At 49.3% G+C, this 14,590-nt stretch overlaps 1 protein-coding gene across 4 annotated transcripts in view; it reads left to right on the top strand.

Moving 5' to 3' along the window:
* Positions 1–13,779, top strand: part of FBXO34 (F-box protein 34) — a 75,123-nt gene extending 61,344 nt beyond the window's left edge. For all 4 annotated transcript variants that reach the window (XM_075531125.1, XM_075531122.1, XM_075531123.1 and 1 more), the window contains one exon: positions 10,668–13,779. In XM_075531125.1, the coding sequence (XP_075387240.1) occupies positions 10,678–12,771 (2,094 nt within the window). In that variant the 5' untranslated portion in view covers positions 10,668–10,677 and the 3' untranslated portion in view covers positions 12,772–13,779. The remainder of the gene's footprint in view (positions 1–10,667) is intronic.
* The last annotated feature ends 811 nt before the right edge of the window (positions 13,780–14,590 follow it).

The raw sequence follows: 14,590 nt of genomic DNA, 5'->3' as shown, positions 1-14,590 counted from the left end.
TTCAAGTGTGAACTACTCAAGCTTGTATTTTGGGTTTTGTTGACTTATTTTAATTAAAAAAAATAACCCGGATTTACATACTAGCAATTGATACTAGCAGCAGGAGCTCCCAAATTGCAGGTTTATTATCTTAGAAAGAAATAAGCAAAACCAACTACCTTTGAAAGAGTTCTTTGAGTTCTTTATGTGTGTGTGCGTGTTTCCCATGGCAGAATACCCGTGTGGGTCTTCTGTCAGAGAAGGCCTTCTTTTGGAGTTGTCTCCTGAGTGGATTTGAATCACCTTTCAGTTAGTAAATGAACTGGCTACTTCATAATCTTTGGAGAACCAGAGCCTCCATCCGTTTAGATAGGAATAAATTGTGACATGCTGGAGGTGTATGTAGATATTCTGTCATAGAAGGAAGAGGAATAACTTCAACCACTATTCATTAACTTAGACATATTCATAAATACCTGTCTTTCTTGCCCTCCTGAACTTTCGTTTGGAATTCACAAAACCCGAGTGAATGTTCCTCCGTGAAGGTCCTGCCCTCACCTCCTCCTCTAGCCCTAGAAGATGGAGGAGGGTGCCACTGGATTAGGTATAGCGAGCGTCTCGTCACAGTAGACGAGCAGATAATGACTTGCTTGTGTTGGGCTGGGTTGACTAGAGAAACACATCCTGTGACGCATTGTGTAAGAAAAAGCTTTCGATCATAAATAATTATCAAGAAAGCATTCCAGTCCGTTCTAACGCAAGTGCATAAGTCTGATCCTAGTGCAGAAGTTCCTCTTCAGACTCACGCAGTCACGTGCAAAGATCCAGAATTCAAGATCACAGGCAGAGAGTTGTGTGGACCCAAGGTCACTGGAAACACTGCAGCTCTCAGGGTGGCCACCAGTGTCCCAGCAGGCAGAACAGCTAAGTAGCCGAGAGAGGTTCCCATGTCCTCTTTAGGAGAAGGCTGCCCCCCAACCCACCCCCGAGGACACAGACAGCATCAGGCCATGAGCTGATTGACAGGTTGGATCCCACCCCTGCCCTTCGATACATCTTCAGCGACCACAGTGTTGTGTTCGTAGCTTGTAAGATTCCTTTTACAAAGACTCTGTAAGCTTTTCATGGTGCTCCCGTCATTTTCTGGAAGTTCGCGCTGTGTGGCCTTGAGCCAAGCAGAGAGGATCTGTGTCAGAAAGATAGCCTTGGCTTGAAGCAGGAGCTGGATTTAAACATCTCTGTGAATCTGAGGAACCTGGGAGCAGTAAGATCTTGAAAGCCGGAGGTGTGTTTCCAAAGGCCATTATCTGTAGTTAGTAGCTGCCTGCCAGTCAAGGATTTTTCCTCTGAATGGCACTACTGACCATGCAACGCTGTTACTGAAGCAAAATGCAAAGAGTCCCTGAAATGACTCCAGACAACCTTCCTTTTAAAAGGTGAAGCTCCCTATTCCATTCAACCCCAAGCTGGGCTTTGGGACACTGCAAGCCAGTTCGTTGCCTCCCAGTGGATTGATTCTAAGTCCTGGTGCTTCACGTGTTTCAGAGGAGGGTTGTCATTGGTGCCGCCTTTCATCCAGGGTGCCCAGGGCCATCACGGTGGCTTGGAACGGACTCTGGCAGCGGACTTTGACACGAAACCCCCAGCTTTGTGAAGCCTACTTTAAGAACTACATTCTTTACTGATGTGAAGTTGCTTGTGTGAAAGCAGTGTGGGAGTTGGACGCATTCTGTCGGTGCTCAGAGGCATATGGATGGAAGTATTTTCCGATGCCTCTGCCCTTACACCCTCCTGGATATGTCTGCTTTAATTCATCAGAGTTAGGGGTTTTACATGCACTCAAGAAAAACACCTAACTTGAAAGATAAAAGCTTTGTGTAGAAGCTCTCAGGATTATATCATTTTATGTGTTTGATATCTGTTGTTCGTTGTTGTTTAAGCCTAGGTTTTTTAAAAGCCCACTCCACCACCACCACCCCTTTTCCCCTTTTGGCATTAAGATTGTCTAGATCTGCTTCTTATCTAATTCTGATCTTATTTCTGTATTCTTCAACTGACAGGAGTGGGTGACAAGTGGGGTCTAGAAACTGCAAGGTCTGCATTTCAGACTCATAACTTGTGCTCTGCAGAAAGATAGGCATCTTGCCCTTGATTTATCTGGGAAACCCACCAACTCACTGCCAACCCACCAACTGATGCCGACCACGGTGACCTTGGAGAACTGCCCCTGCGGGTTTTTGAGACTGTAACTCGTCACGAGAGTAGCGAGGCACTAAGTGATTTCAGGCAGCCCAGTTCTGCCCCAAAGGATCGCTGAGTCCGAAGCTACTCTATAGTAGTCAAGTTTTCTCTCTCTCTTATTTTTTTGAAATTTTGTGACTTCAAAAGCAGTTTTACTTCCGTTTCCTTGTTTGCAAAAACAAGGATTTCATTAAATACACTTTGCTGGAGTTGCTGATCATTTTTTATATGTGTAGTCTGGAGAAGAAGGCTGTAGTACCATTTTCTCTGAAAGCTATGAAAAATTTAAACAAGCTGATTTTTTTTATTCCTCAAAAAGATCATGAGGGATCTTTTGGGGACTATCCTTTCCTCTCCAATCTTTTGTCATAAGGATGTTGTTGTTGTTGTTGTTGTTGTTAGGTGCTTCTGAGTCATTTCTGACTCATAATGACCCTGTGTACAACAGAACCAAACATTGCCTGGTCCTGCAGCCTACTGTTACTGCTCTCTTTGAGCTGACGTGCAGCCGCTGAGTCCAGCCATCTCAAGAGCTGTCCTCTCTTCTGCCGACTAAGCATGAGAGCTTTCTCCAGGAACTGGCATCTCTTGAAGACGTGCCTGAAGTATGCGGCAGAATCTTCCCCTCTTCACTTACACTTCTTCCAAGACAGATCTGTTCTAGCAGCCCACGGCCCTTCGGTATTCTTTGCCAGCATAATTCAGATGCACCTCCCTTCTAGCCAGGAGGCCCGGCCGTGTGGTGGTGGGTGCAGCACTGACTGCTGTCCACAAAGCCCTCTGTTGGAAACCACCAGCTTCTCAATGGGAGAAAGACTGCCTCCAAAACTCAACTCACAGGCGCCGTCTACCCTGTCCTATAGGGCCGCTATGTTCTGGCATGGACTTGACAGTGAATTATCCTTCTAGTGTCTTTTTTCATTATTCACCTTTCACAGTCATATGATTGAAGATACCCTGGCTTAAGTCGGACACACCCTAGTCCTCAAGTGACATCTTTGATTTTTTTGAAGTGTTTTGCCCAGCGTAATACATTGATTTCTTGATTGCTGCTTCTGTGGACATTGAGAGTCATTCTTGTTATGCTAATAAATAATGACTCTTTTTTTGGAATTAGCATTTCTGTGCCTTTATTGAAAGTGACACTGGGCTGGATGTGGTTGCTAACCAAAAGATTGACAGTTTGAACTCACCAGCTGCTCCCAGGGAAAATGAGGCTATCTGCTCCCATGAAGATTTACAGCAGTGGTGCTCAACCTGTGGGTCGAACGACCCTTGCACAGGGCTCACCTAAGACCATCAGAAAGCACATATTTCCAATGGTGTTAGGAACCGAGACACCGCTTCTCTCATTTCCAGGTGGGTCTGCCCACACGCAGATATGCCCACCTATGAGCACCCGGCGTGAAGACTGTTACCCATGCTACACCATGCTTCAAGATGAAATTTCATTTATTTGTCATTAGAAGTAACTATTTCACAATATGTAATTACATAACATACAGCCTGCAATTCAGATATTTACATGACTATTCATAACAATAGCAAAATTATACTTATAAAGTAGCAATGAAAATAACCTTATGGTTGGGGGGGTCACCACAACATGAGGAACTGTATTAAAGGATCGCGGTATTAGGAAGATTGAGAATTACTGATTCACAGTGTTGGGAACACTGTAGGGTCGCTTTGAATGAGAATCTGCTTGATGGTAGTAGGTTTGAAAGAAACAGGAAATATCTCCGTCATTTTGGTAGACAAGGCTGAGGACTAAGACCCATTAAAAAGTGATGACATGGCTTTGCTAGATGTAAGAGCAATCTCATTCCTCCCCCTGTTGAATCCCACACTGCCATTGGATCCCTCAATGAGCCACCTCCGCTCTCCTCATTTTTTTCTAGGCAGATTGAAATTCTCTTCCCGGTCTTCACTTGGATGAGAGTCCATTTTTCTAACTTTTTTTATCTGACCTGTCTGATTCATTTGGTACACAGTGATTTCTGTGTATTCCTAGGGGAAAGAGAAAAACTTGTGGCTTTCTCCTTATAAAACATAGTACAAGGGAAGAGGGGAAAAAAGAGGAGCTTATACCAAGGGCTCAAGAGGAAAATGTTTTGGAAATGATGGCAACATATGTACAAAAATGCTCGATACAGTTGGTGTATGGAATGTTACAAGAGCTGTAAGAGCCCGCGGTGAGCAAGCAAACATCCAGTAGAGCCGGGGGTGAGCAAGCAAACATCCAGCAGTGGTTTAAAAGGGATAGTGGGAGTATGTGGAAGCCAGCTTTTCGCTTTCACTGGATGAGAGTTTGCATGTTAACCGATTCATTGTGATCTCTCACCTTATTCACTGTCCCGCCTTCCGGTCTCTCCTCCAGAGGGAATTCTAGCTCTGCCCGCTTGTCCTCCAGGGCGCCTTTTCACCACTGGGTACATTTGCGTATTGAACCTTGCATATTGTTGAGTAGCTAAAAGTGACCACTCCTTCCTTTTATGGATATACCATTTCCTGAGGATGAAAGTTACACGTGTTCATGGTGAGGAATTGTGAGAAAAGATAACCGGTAATATCTGTCCAGGAAACATTTTCCTAGTTGAAATGTGTTCTGTGAAAATTGTCGTCTTCCTTTCTTTTACCATTTGGCCAGACCCGTGCAGATGGTCTTACTGGGGAGCTCTCTCTGCAGCGATTCGAGCCCATTTCATGAAGCAACTCAACTCACTCTGCCTTTCCTGCCGCACATGTGCTCGGTCACCTTCGGCATCATCCCACTGAAGGGGGGCCCTCTCTTCCCCCAGTTTCTGAAGCCATGTGAAGACTTGTCTTGCGCTCTCATAACTCACTCATTCCTGCCGCTTTTGACTGTGACTCCGTTCACCTGTCACCTCTCTCCTGAAGAGTGCCGTAGGTGGGCTTTCTCTGATTGCTCACCTCGTTTCCCAAGAGCATCATCTGCTTCGGAACTTCTTAGAATTTTGTGTTCTTCTTTCAGGCTTGGAAAATTAGAGTGTCTCTGGCCCGCTCCTATACCTTAAAGACTGAGCATGTTGCCATTGGCCCCTCGTAATGCCACTCTCAGAGCGTCGCTGTCCTTTCTGTTCTTCCTCTGCCTGCGCTCAACCATTAGCCGATGAGCTCGAGGCCATCGAGGTCCACATTTTCATGCAGGTACCTTGTGCCTTCTAAGTTTGCCCACCGTACCCTCCCCGTGAGTACTTTTGTAAGCGTGGTATGCTAATGTTCCAGAGTCCTGTGTCTTATTCATAATTATATCCAGCCCAAAACGTGCTCCGCAAACTTCTGATGATAAGGAAATGAACATTTGTCAGGCGGTGTTTAGTTGAAACTAAATAGGAAATGCTATGTTCGTTTTGCGACTGCTTGACAGTTTCCACAGCGGTGTGATTGCCTTTGGGCTGCAGGGTGCGGGGGGTGGCTGGTCTGCACACGCTCCCAGGGTTGACTGGTGCGCTCCAGAACGGAGCGTTGCACGGGTAGCGAGGCCTTCCAGACGGTGACACCTGGAAACCACTGGGATGGCCCTAATCTCAAGAATGGCTGACCGATGTGGGGGAGTGGCATGTGTTTGTGACTGTCCACACAAAGGAGACAAGAGTTTGTACCTGCCGTGGGAGCGCAGTGATTTGTGACAAAGGTGAAGGAGGGGGCATTTGGTGACGTGGTGGTGGATCCGAGGGCCTGTGACCTCAGTTTCTGTGTGGCTGACAGGGTACTTGGTGCCGTTGCCAACCAGCCATAGAGATTTGTTACTTTTCACTCCCAGTCGAGCAGTTGGATGTGATGTCTGGGAGAGTTTTGCGCTGGAGGTGGTGGTCGGGGAATCATCAGGGGTCACTTGGACAGACAGACTGGCAGCCTAAGAGGAGTCTAGACGGAGAATGAACTCTGAGGAGCGCCGGTGCTTAAAGGCCAGGGACGAAGAGACCAGGGAAGGTAGGATCACCAAACAGAGGAGTTAGGCGGTTGAAGAGGGGATTTGGCTGTAAAAGTCATTGCCTTTATTGCGTGCTTATTTTATTTATTTATTTTGCAGTTTTATTGGCACTTTATCCACATAATCATACAATTCAGTCATACCAAGATGGGTTGTACAGTCTTTACCACAATCAATTTTAGAACGTTTTGTGTTACATATTCTTTTCAATTGTGGCAAAAATGTACACAACAGAACATTCTCCAGTTCAGCCACTTCTATGTGTGTAATTCAGTGCCATTTATATTCTTTGTGTTGGGAAACCATTGCTGATACCCCTCTCCAAACCGTTCTTCGACCATTTACAAATCGTCACGCGCCTCAGCAAAAATTCTTCCTCCTTCACTCATGATAACCATAAGTCACGTTTGGTTTCTCTTCCTTTTAAAAATCGTTTTCTTAATAGATTATTTACATAGCATCCACTTCATACATTTGCACAGGTAAACTGCTTGCAACAAACGTGGTAGGTACATCACTAGTCTGTTCTAATGCTTACCCCACCCCCGACTTTATGGTGTTTTAGACAGCGAGAATAAAAGGTAAGAAACCGGGTCTGCGTTTGGTCAGTCCTTAGAATCGGCACTGTGATCCAGCTGTTCCCCTGGCTTTGCCTTGGGCACTTTCAGCTCCCTTGCTGTGTCCTGGACCCCACGGAATGTTCAACAGAAGGAAACTGCCCGGTCCGAGTCACCGTCACAGTCATGGCCAGGTGTGAACCCACTGTGCCAAAGCCCCTGGTCAGTCCATGTCATTGAAGGTAGTCATTTTAGGTTTTCACTGGCCCACCACTTCACCACGCATGGTGTCCCTTTCCAAGGAGGGGGTCCCTCTAACCACATAGCCAAAGGATCGCAGGGGATGGCTTGCCATCTTTGCTTCAAAGGAGCTCTCAGGCTGCCCCTTGTCTGGTCATTTGCTTGCTGGCAGCCCATGGTACTTGGATATTCTTTGCCAACACCATGATTCACTTCTTCTCCAGCCGGGTGGTCATTGCTTAGTGACCGTGATAGTTTCTTCCAAACTAAACCTAAAGTTGAAAACAGATTCTGACTTCAGTGAGACGTTGTATTTGCTAAGATAGCTGCAATAAATATAAAGCAAACAAGCTATAGAAAGTAGCAGGTGTTTGGGGGCACGGACGTTTGGCAGTCTGGTGCATTGCTGAGGGTCAAGTGCAAAATGAGCGCCCCTGCGGAAAGCAGTTTGAGGATTCTTTGGTATTAAATACAATTTACCGTCTGACTTTGAGTGCATGTCTACTCCTGCACTGGAAGAATGAAAAGCAAACTGCTCAATCCAGTGCTTGATCATAGATCGCATTAGTCACAGTAGCTAAAAGGTGAGCACAGAGCAAACGTCCGATAGCAGAGTGCATAACAGGTTGGCATCTATATACCATGGGATGATACTCGACCACGAAAACAGTACTGGTAACCACTGCTCAAAGACCGTTTGCTAAGCAGCAGAAGCGTGAGATGCCCTGAATAGATAAGCCCAGAGAAAGAAGCGGGGACAGTGTTGCCAGAGGGAGGGATTGCACCACGGCCCCAGTTTTCCTGCTGGGTGATGAAAACGCTTGGGAACCAGATAGTGGTGGTTGGCAACATTGTGAATGTGTTCAACTGCACGGCAGGAATTCTTCCCTTCCCCCTTGTGACTGTGCGCCACTCCTGGGATGGTGTTTCTTCATCTGGGAACTGTTAAGTTAGGTTCTGGAAGATCAGTTAGTTTGTTGCTGTGTCCGCTGCTGGCTGGGCTACTCCTGGGACAGGAGCTGCTACTCTTTCTGTGGGACGCTCCTGCTGGCCGCTGCCTCTTGGGGAAACCTGCTGATGGCCATCTCTCCAAGCTCACTGCTGGCTGACTCCTCCGTAGAAAACAAAAGTCCTTTTCTTGAGTTTGGGGCAGAACAGGGCTAGATGGGTCTTCCGCAGTTCTCCTGGGGAACCCATCTCCTGGGTGAATTCTTCACTTCAAAATGGATAATGTTATATGGTTTTCATCTCAGTTTAAAAGTACCTCAGAAAAGGAGAAGAAGAAAAAAATGAAAACACAAAGCCACCCAGTTTCTGGGCTCAGCCCCAGAAGCCCTGATTCAGTGAGCCCAAGAATCTTCATTGTATAAAAGGGCCCTTCTGAGATTCATTCTAAGGAACATTGATGTGTAGGTGTTATGAACCTGCATTTTATTCAGTTGCAAGCAAACAGGACTATCTCATAGCGAACTTTTAAAGGAAATTGTGCTGAAGAGGTGGGCAACCATGGAAACCTGGCTGGTGCCTGTGGGGTGTGGGCGTGAGGTGGGAAAAGCGCCACCATCTGGTGTCCTCTGTGAAGCTGCAAAGTTTTCATCTTGTGGGTTTTTGCAGCTGGTGCCCCTGGTGCCCCAAGTCACAGTCTCTTGCTCAATTGCCCAGGACTGCAGTTCCTTCCTGCGATGTCGCAGGGCTTTCTTGTCCCAGGAGAGGAGGCAGAAGGCTCATGCTCCAGGCACCCTCCCGCAGTCGTGTCACCTCGATCACAGCCCATTGGCTCTCCTTCCCTATCGGGTTCCCCCCCCCAACTGTCTTTTCCCGGGGCCCCGCTCCTGTTGTGAGAGTGTTCAGAAAGTGCATTTGTTGGCTGACTTTACAGGTTAAATGCAAACCAAAGCCGCCTCTCGGTGGGGGCCTTTCTTTTCTCTGTCAAAGCAGCTGAACTTCCTCTGTGGGGGAGGACAGTGAGAACATATTGTGCAGTGCAGCACGGCACACACTGCTAAAGTTAGGGTGACATTTATTCACGGGCACTCGAATGGAATCTTTCTCTGAGAATTTATTGGATTTTTCAGGAGAAGTTATTACTTGCATGTACAACTCAGCAACTTACATGCCTTTCCGTTCACTTGGAGACAGGCTGTGGGGGTGTGGAATGAGAGAGTGGGTGCACAAAGAGGCTGGTCGATGGGCTCCTCTTATTCATTTATGGGTCACTTTGTTCTTGAAGCATTCCAGGTGGGTCGTCTTGTCACAGTAAGTTTAGAGTAAGGTCAGATTCTGCTACAGGGCAGAACAGGGAGACTCTGCAGATGCTCAAGAGCCAAGTTGCCAACGGTCCAGAAAGCACATCCTTATCCCACCTGATTTATTTCAAGGGTGTCTTTATGTGTGTGTGAACTGTAAGATGACCCAAGACCTAGCTAGGTAGCCATCCTTCTGTGATCTGCAGTTGAACTCTAGGAATTGTATGTTAAACATTGAAAAGAGTTACTTGTTCTGGGTGATCAGGTGGTTTCATTCTTGTTGATTACAACAGAAAGAGTACGCTGACTCAGCAAAGGTAGGCCTGAGACTGGGGTTTGGACAGCGAGAAGCAGGTGGTCCAGCCCTAGGGTTCAGTTTTGGACTGCAGGAGACCAGGCACCTGCCCGGAGGAGACACTCATTCTCAGCGCAGGACTCTGTACCAGCAACAGTCTCTTTTGCCTTTGGATTGACCTGGGCCCAGACCCAGGTCCTTAGTTCCCTTTTGACCTCAGAGTAGAGGAAGTGATTTGCTAAAGTAAAATCACCCTGCCTAGCTAATTGATGACATGGCAGGAACTCACTTCTGTTACTACATAACCTTTTTTATCAAATTTCTGAAATTGCACCCATCTCCACTCCTGGCCAGAGGACTTTTTTTAAAAACTAGTTTTTTTAAAAATAAAAGTTTAAATTTAATACAGATTATGAGTTTGACTTTTGACTGAAGATATTTGCAGGAAATTTGACAATTAAGAATGTATACAATTAAGTATTTTAGAAAAAAGTAATAGATGGACAAAGTACATAAGCAAGTAGGGGAGAATTATAAGCATCGAAGTATTTAGAAGCATAGAAATACTTTAGAAAAGAGAATATTTCCGCTTTGGTACACTCTTGTGCCATCGGTGAAAGGCTAGGCTTGATCACCTCAAGAAGAGTGGCAACTAGTAATCAGCTAGTTGGGATTTTGAGTGTGGGATTGTAGGCAGCGCTCTCTTTATGTTACCCCTGCACTGCCAGCTGATGTTTCACTGTGCTCAGACGCCTTCACACTTAGAGAATGTTTCTGAAATGGAGTCGAAACCGTGTATTTTCTGGCCTATAACCTAGTGGAAAGTGGTTCTTTTGTCAGTCTTGATCTGAGTGAGTGGGGAAGCCCTGGTGGCATAGTGGTTACAAGTTAGGCTGCCAACGGCAAGGTCAGCAGTTCGAAACTACTAGCCGCTCTGGGGGAGAACGATGAGGCTTTCTACTTCCATAACGAATTACAGGTTCAGAAAACCCACAGGGGCAGTTCTACCCTGTCTCCTACAGGGTCCTCATGAGTTGGCATTGACTCGATGGAAGTGGCGTAAACTGGGAGGAGAAAAAGAATCCCCGCCCTTGTCCCCACCCCCAGCATCAAAATTGGTTTCTTAATCAAGTCTGTTTTGTACCCTCCAGGGTTTCTGTTATGCACCCAAAGCTACACTGGCAGCTCCAGAAGGACATCGCCCAGGAGCCACGGCGGCTGCCCATGCGCCACCCCCGGGCTGTGAATGATGAAGTGTGCAGCTTGAGCCTCCTGACACCAAGCGGCTTTCCTTCAGCATCGTTTCGCCAGCCTTTTGGGATCATTTCTCCAAATGTTGTGTGCAGCATGAGTGGGAAGAACCCCACAGAGAGCAGCTTGAGTATCAAAGCCAGAAAGCATGTGCCGTCTGCCACAATCCACCAGGGCGAGGACGGGGCCGGGCCGCTCGACCTCTGGGCCGTGGTGAAGCCGGGAAACACCAGGGAGAAAATTGCCTTCTTTGCAGCCCACCAGGGTAGCACGCGGGTCGGCTCTATGAAAATAAAAAGCTCCTGGGATCTAGAGGGGAGAGCCACCAAACGGAGGAAGAGGTCAGGGGATCTAAGGAAAGCCAAGGTCCAGTTGGAAAGGATGCGCGAGGTCAACAGCAGGTGCTACCAGCCAGAACCTTTCGCGTGTGGCATCGAGCACTGCTCTGTGCACTATGTGAGTGACAGTGGGGATGGCGTCTATGCAGGGAGGCCTCTGTCCGTTATCCAGATGGTGGCCTTCCTCGAGCAGAGAGCCAGCGCTCTGCTGGCCAGTTGTACGAAGACCTGCACCAGCGCCCCGACGGCTGTGAGGCTTCCCGGGCACCCCCGCGGTATGCCCCCAGCCTTCCCTGTCCCGGGAGCCTGTGATGCAGTCGGGGAGAGCGGGACTGCTGAGGCCGGCGAAGCCCCGACGGAGCCGGTGCGCGTGCTGGACATGGTGGCCCGGCTGGAGTCCGAGTGCCTGAAGCGGCAGAGCCCGAGGGAGCCGGGCGGCCTGTCGAGGAGTAGCAGCTTCCGCCGCAATGTGGGCCGGGTGCTGCTGGCCAGCGGCACGCAGGCCGGCGAGGGCAAGGCGCGCACAGGCGCCGGGGAGGCCCCCGGCACTCAGGGAGCTCCTGTCGGGTCGGCATCTGAGGACTGCGGCCCCTCCAGGGCTGAGCAGTGCCCTCCTGAGGAGGAGCCGGCCTGGCAGGATGGCCCTCCGGACTGCCCCGCCTTGCCAGCCGGTGTGGGCCTCCGCGCGGACTGTGCGGAGCCAGAGGCAGGCCAGCGCGCTGCCATGAAGAACGGCAGCAGCAGGCTGGATGTGGAAATGACCGAGGAACTAATTGGGCCGCCCTTCCCTCCGCGCGCCTGCCCCCCAGCCACTGAATTGCCCCCCGATGCAGTTGACTGCACGAGGAGAGAGCTTGTGCCGCTTCCTAGCCAGGAGCCTGCGCAGAGAGGACCCGGGGGCGTCAGCGTCGCGCCGTCGCAGGCAGCGCCGGAGCCGCTTTCTAGCCTCCGCGCCCGTGGCGACCCGCTGCCGGGAAGGCTCTTCTTCCCGCCGCCCGGCCGGCCTGAGTCGCACTGTTCCCAGTCAGATGAAAGCACACGAGAGTCTCTGGAGGGCAGCCCGCCGGCAGGCGCCCCCGACATTGAGGTTGACCGCGCACCTGAGGACAGATGCGCCCCAGCCGAGCCCCGTGTGGCCCCCGCCGAGTGCGCGCTGCCGCTGGTGGAGGCGTCCAGCTGGAAGAAGCAGGTGTCTCATGACTTTCTGGAGACCAGGTTTAAAATCCAGCAGCTGCTGGAGCCTCAGCAGTACCTGGCCTTTCTGCCCCACCATATTATGGTGAAGATCTTCAGGTTGCTTCCCACCAAGAGTTTAGTGGCTCTTAAATGTACCTGCTGCTACTTTAAGTTCATCATTGAGTACTACAACATCCGGCCGGCGGATTCCCGCTGGGTTCGCGATCCGCGCTACCGAGAGGATCCTTGCAAGCAGTGCAAGAAGAAGTATGTGAAGGGGGACGTGTCCCTGTGCCGGTGGCACCCCAAGCCCTATTGTCAGGCGCTGCCCTACGGGCCGGGGTACTGGATGTGCTGCCACCGCTCTCAGAAGGGCTTCCCCGGCTGCAGGCTGGGCCTTCATGACAACCACTGGGTACCTGCCTGCCACAGCTTGAACCGGGCAATGCACAAAAAAGCAAAAGGGGCCGAGCTCGAGGAGGACGATTAAGTCTATGCAAGAGGCAGCCAAGCGTGCCCCAGCACCCCCGCTGAGTGTGCGCTGCCCCCAGACTCGTCTCCGGAGGGAATCTGTACTTACCCACCAGGACAGCCTGCCATCGCTCAAGCGGGTTTCAAACGCCAGTTCCCCAGCTGCCCCTCACGTTTGATCCAGGGGTGGTGTACACATACACACGTGCGCACACACAAATTGATTCACTTAGCCATGAATAACTATGCCTGCCTTCCTAGATCAGATCCACCCTCGAAGGACAAAGATGGGTCACCATCAAGGACGTTCACAAGATGCCCACGGACAGTCTGCAGCCAATCCTTGCAGAGGGACTCCAGAGAGGGCTCGTGCCGGGGCATCTGCAGCATGTCTGAGCCCCCTGGGGTGCGGCGTGTGCTTAGAGGGGGAAAGCTGGGCCCTTCCTGCCCCTGGACCTCGTGTGCTTGATCTGTGAGATTGCTGTGTGTGGTGGGAAATGGACTTCATGCCCTGTGGTGTTTACAGTGTATATAAATTGTTGTGTTTTCATAGGGCTGTGAAACTGCACATTAAACTTGAGCGCCTTTACCTTTCGATACGTGCTTTGGGCCCCTCTGTAAATAGTCCCCGTTCAAACTCAGCTGTACATAACGGCCGCTCCCTCAACACCGATCACCACAATGTCGCAAGCGTAGCGGGGCGGCTAGAATCGTGTTTTTTATGTCTTGTCTCAAATTTGTAAATCCTGTATAAAATAATGACTGTTTCCGGAATAAACTATGAATGTTTCCTTTATAATATATTGTTTCTGAGAAGAAACTAGTGAAGATGTTAACCGAATGCAAAGGATACCAAATAACAGTTTAACTGGACAACCTTAACAGTAGTATAGAGGACAGTCCTTTGTTATTCTCTAGTGATCCACCAAGAGTGGGACAACATTATATAGTCAGGTTGTAACAGCCTCTCTCCTAGCTGGTTACTTTTTTTTTTAAACGCCAATAAAAACATGCATCTTAAATGGGACTTGCGTTTTGCAAAGATTTTTCCCCTGCCTTCTTTCTGAAGGATGTTGTGATAGTTTCAGAACTTTTTTCTTGAGTTGCTAGTGAAGGAGGGGGGTAGGGAAGTATTGTATTTTCCGTCTGCCTCCAAGAAGCATCCCTCTCATTTAACACTGTAAGCTTGAACTTTTGTGACTCTGACACTGCCCTGGAGTTTGTCATCTGCCAGCACCCACTACTTCCTGTTGGGTGAGGTGTGATCTGGCTGTCCGGACAGCTTTCCCAGGCATAATTAGTTGAGAGTTCATAAGTCATTGAAGACCTGGTCAAGTCTGTCAGGTTACCCTGTGCTCCTGGAAGATTGCTCTGGAGTTGCTGAAGTCACCTTGCCCACCATAAACTGAAGGGGCCAGTGTAAGCTGCTAGTGCAGGGCTTCGGAGAGGGCTAATGGGTTATCTATGTTCCAGTCTGATTTGACTGTCGCCCCGTCAGAAGAACTCTTAGCGCCCCCGCTGGCAATGAAAATCTGCGATAAGTTGGGGAGAATCTGCTTTTGCTCTCACCCCCTGGGGGGGCTGAGTGATACCTGATGGCTGTACAAGTCCCCGAGGAAAAGTTGGGCAAGGCTGAGCAAGCCCTTTGCCCAGGTGTGGCCTGCCCGGCAGTCAGACCTGACCAGAGCCAGGTTGACATGTCCCTCTAAGGCTGGCTGGGCATGAGCCAGAATCTGCCTGAAGCCGCTCTGCACTCAACCTTCCTCCGAAGTAGCTGCTATACTCCAGGGTGGCCCCTCCTGATGCTGGAAGAATCTGCCCCACCAGGCACGGTGCTT

Source organism: Tenrec ecaudatus, chromosome 14, assembly GCF_050624435.1.
Source record: "Tenrec ecaudatus isolate mTenEca1 chromosome 14, mTenEca1.hap1, whole genome shotgun sequence".
Taxonomy (NCBI): Eukaryota; Metazoa; Chordata; class Mammalia; order Afrosoricida; family Tenrecidae; genus Tenrec; species Tenrec ecaudatus.
The sequence above is the reverse complement of the archived record's forward strand: the minus strand, read 5'-3'. Positions and strand labels throughout refer to the sequence as shown.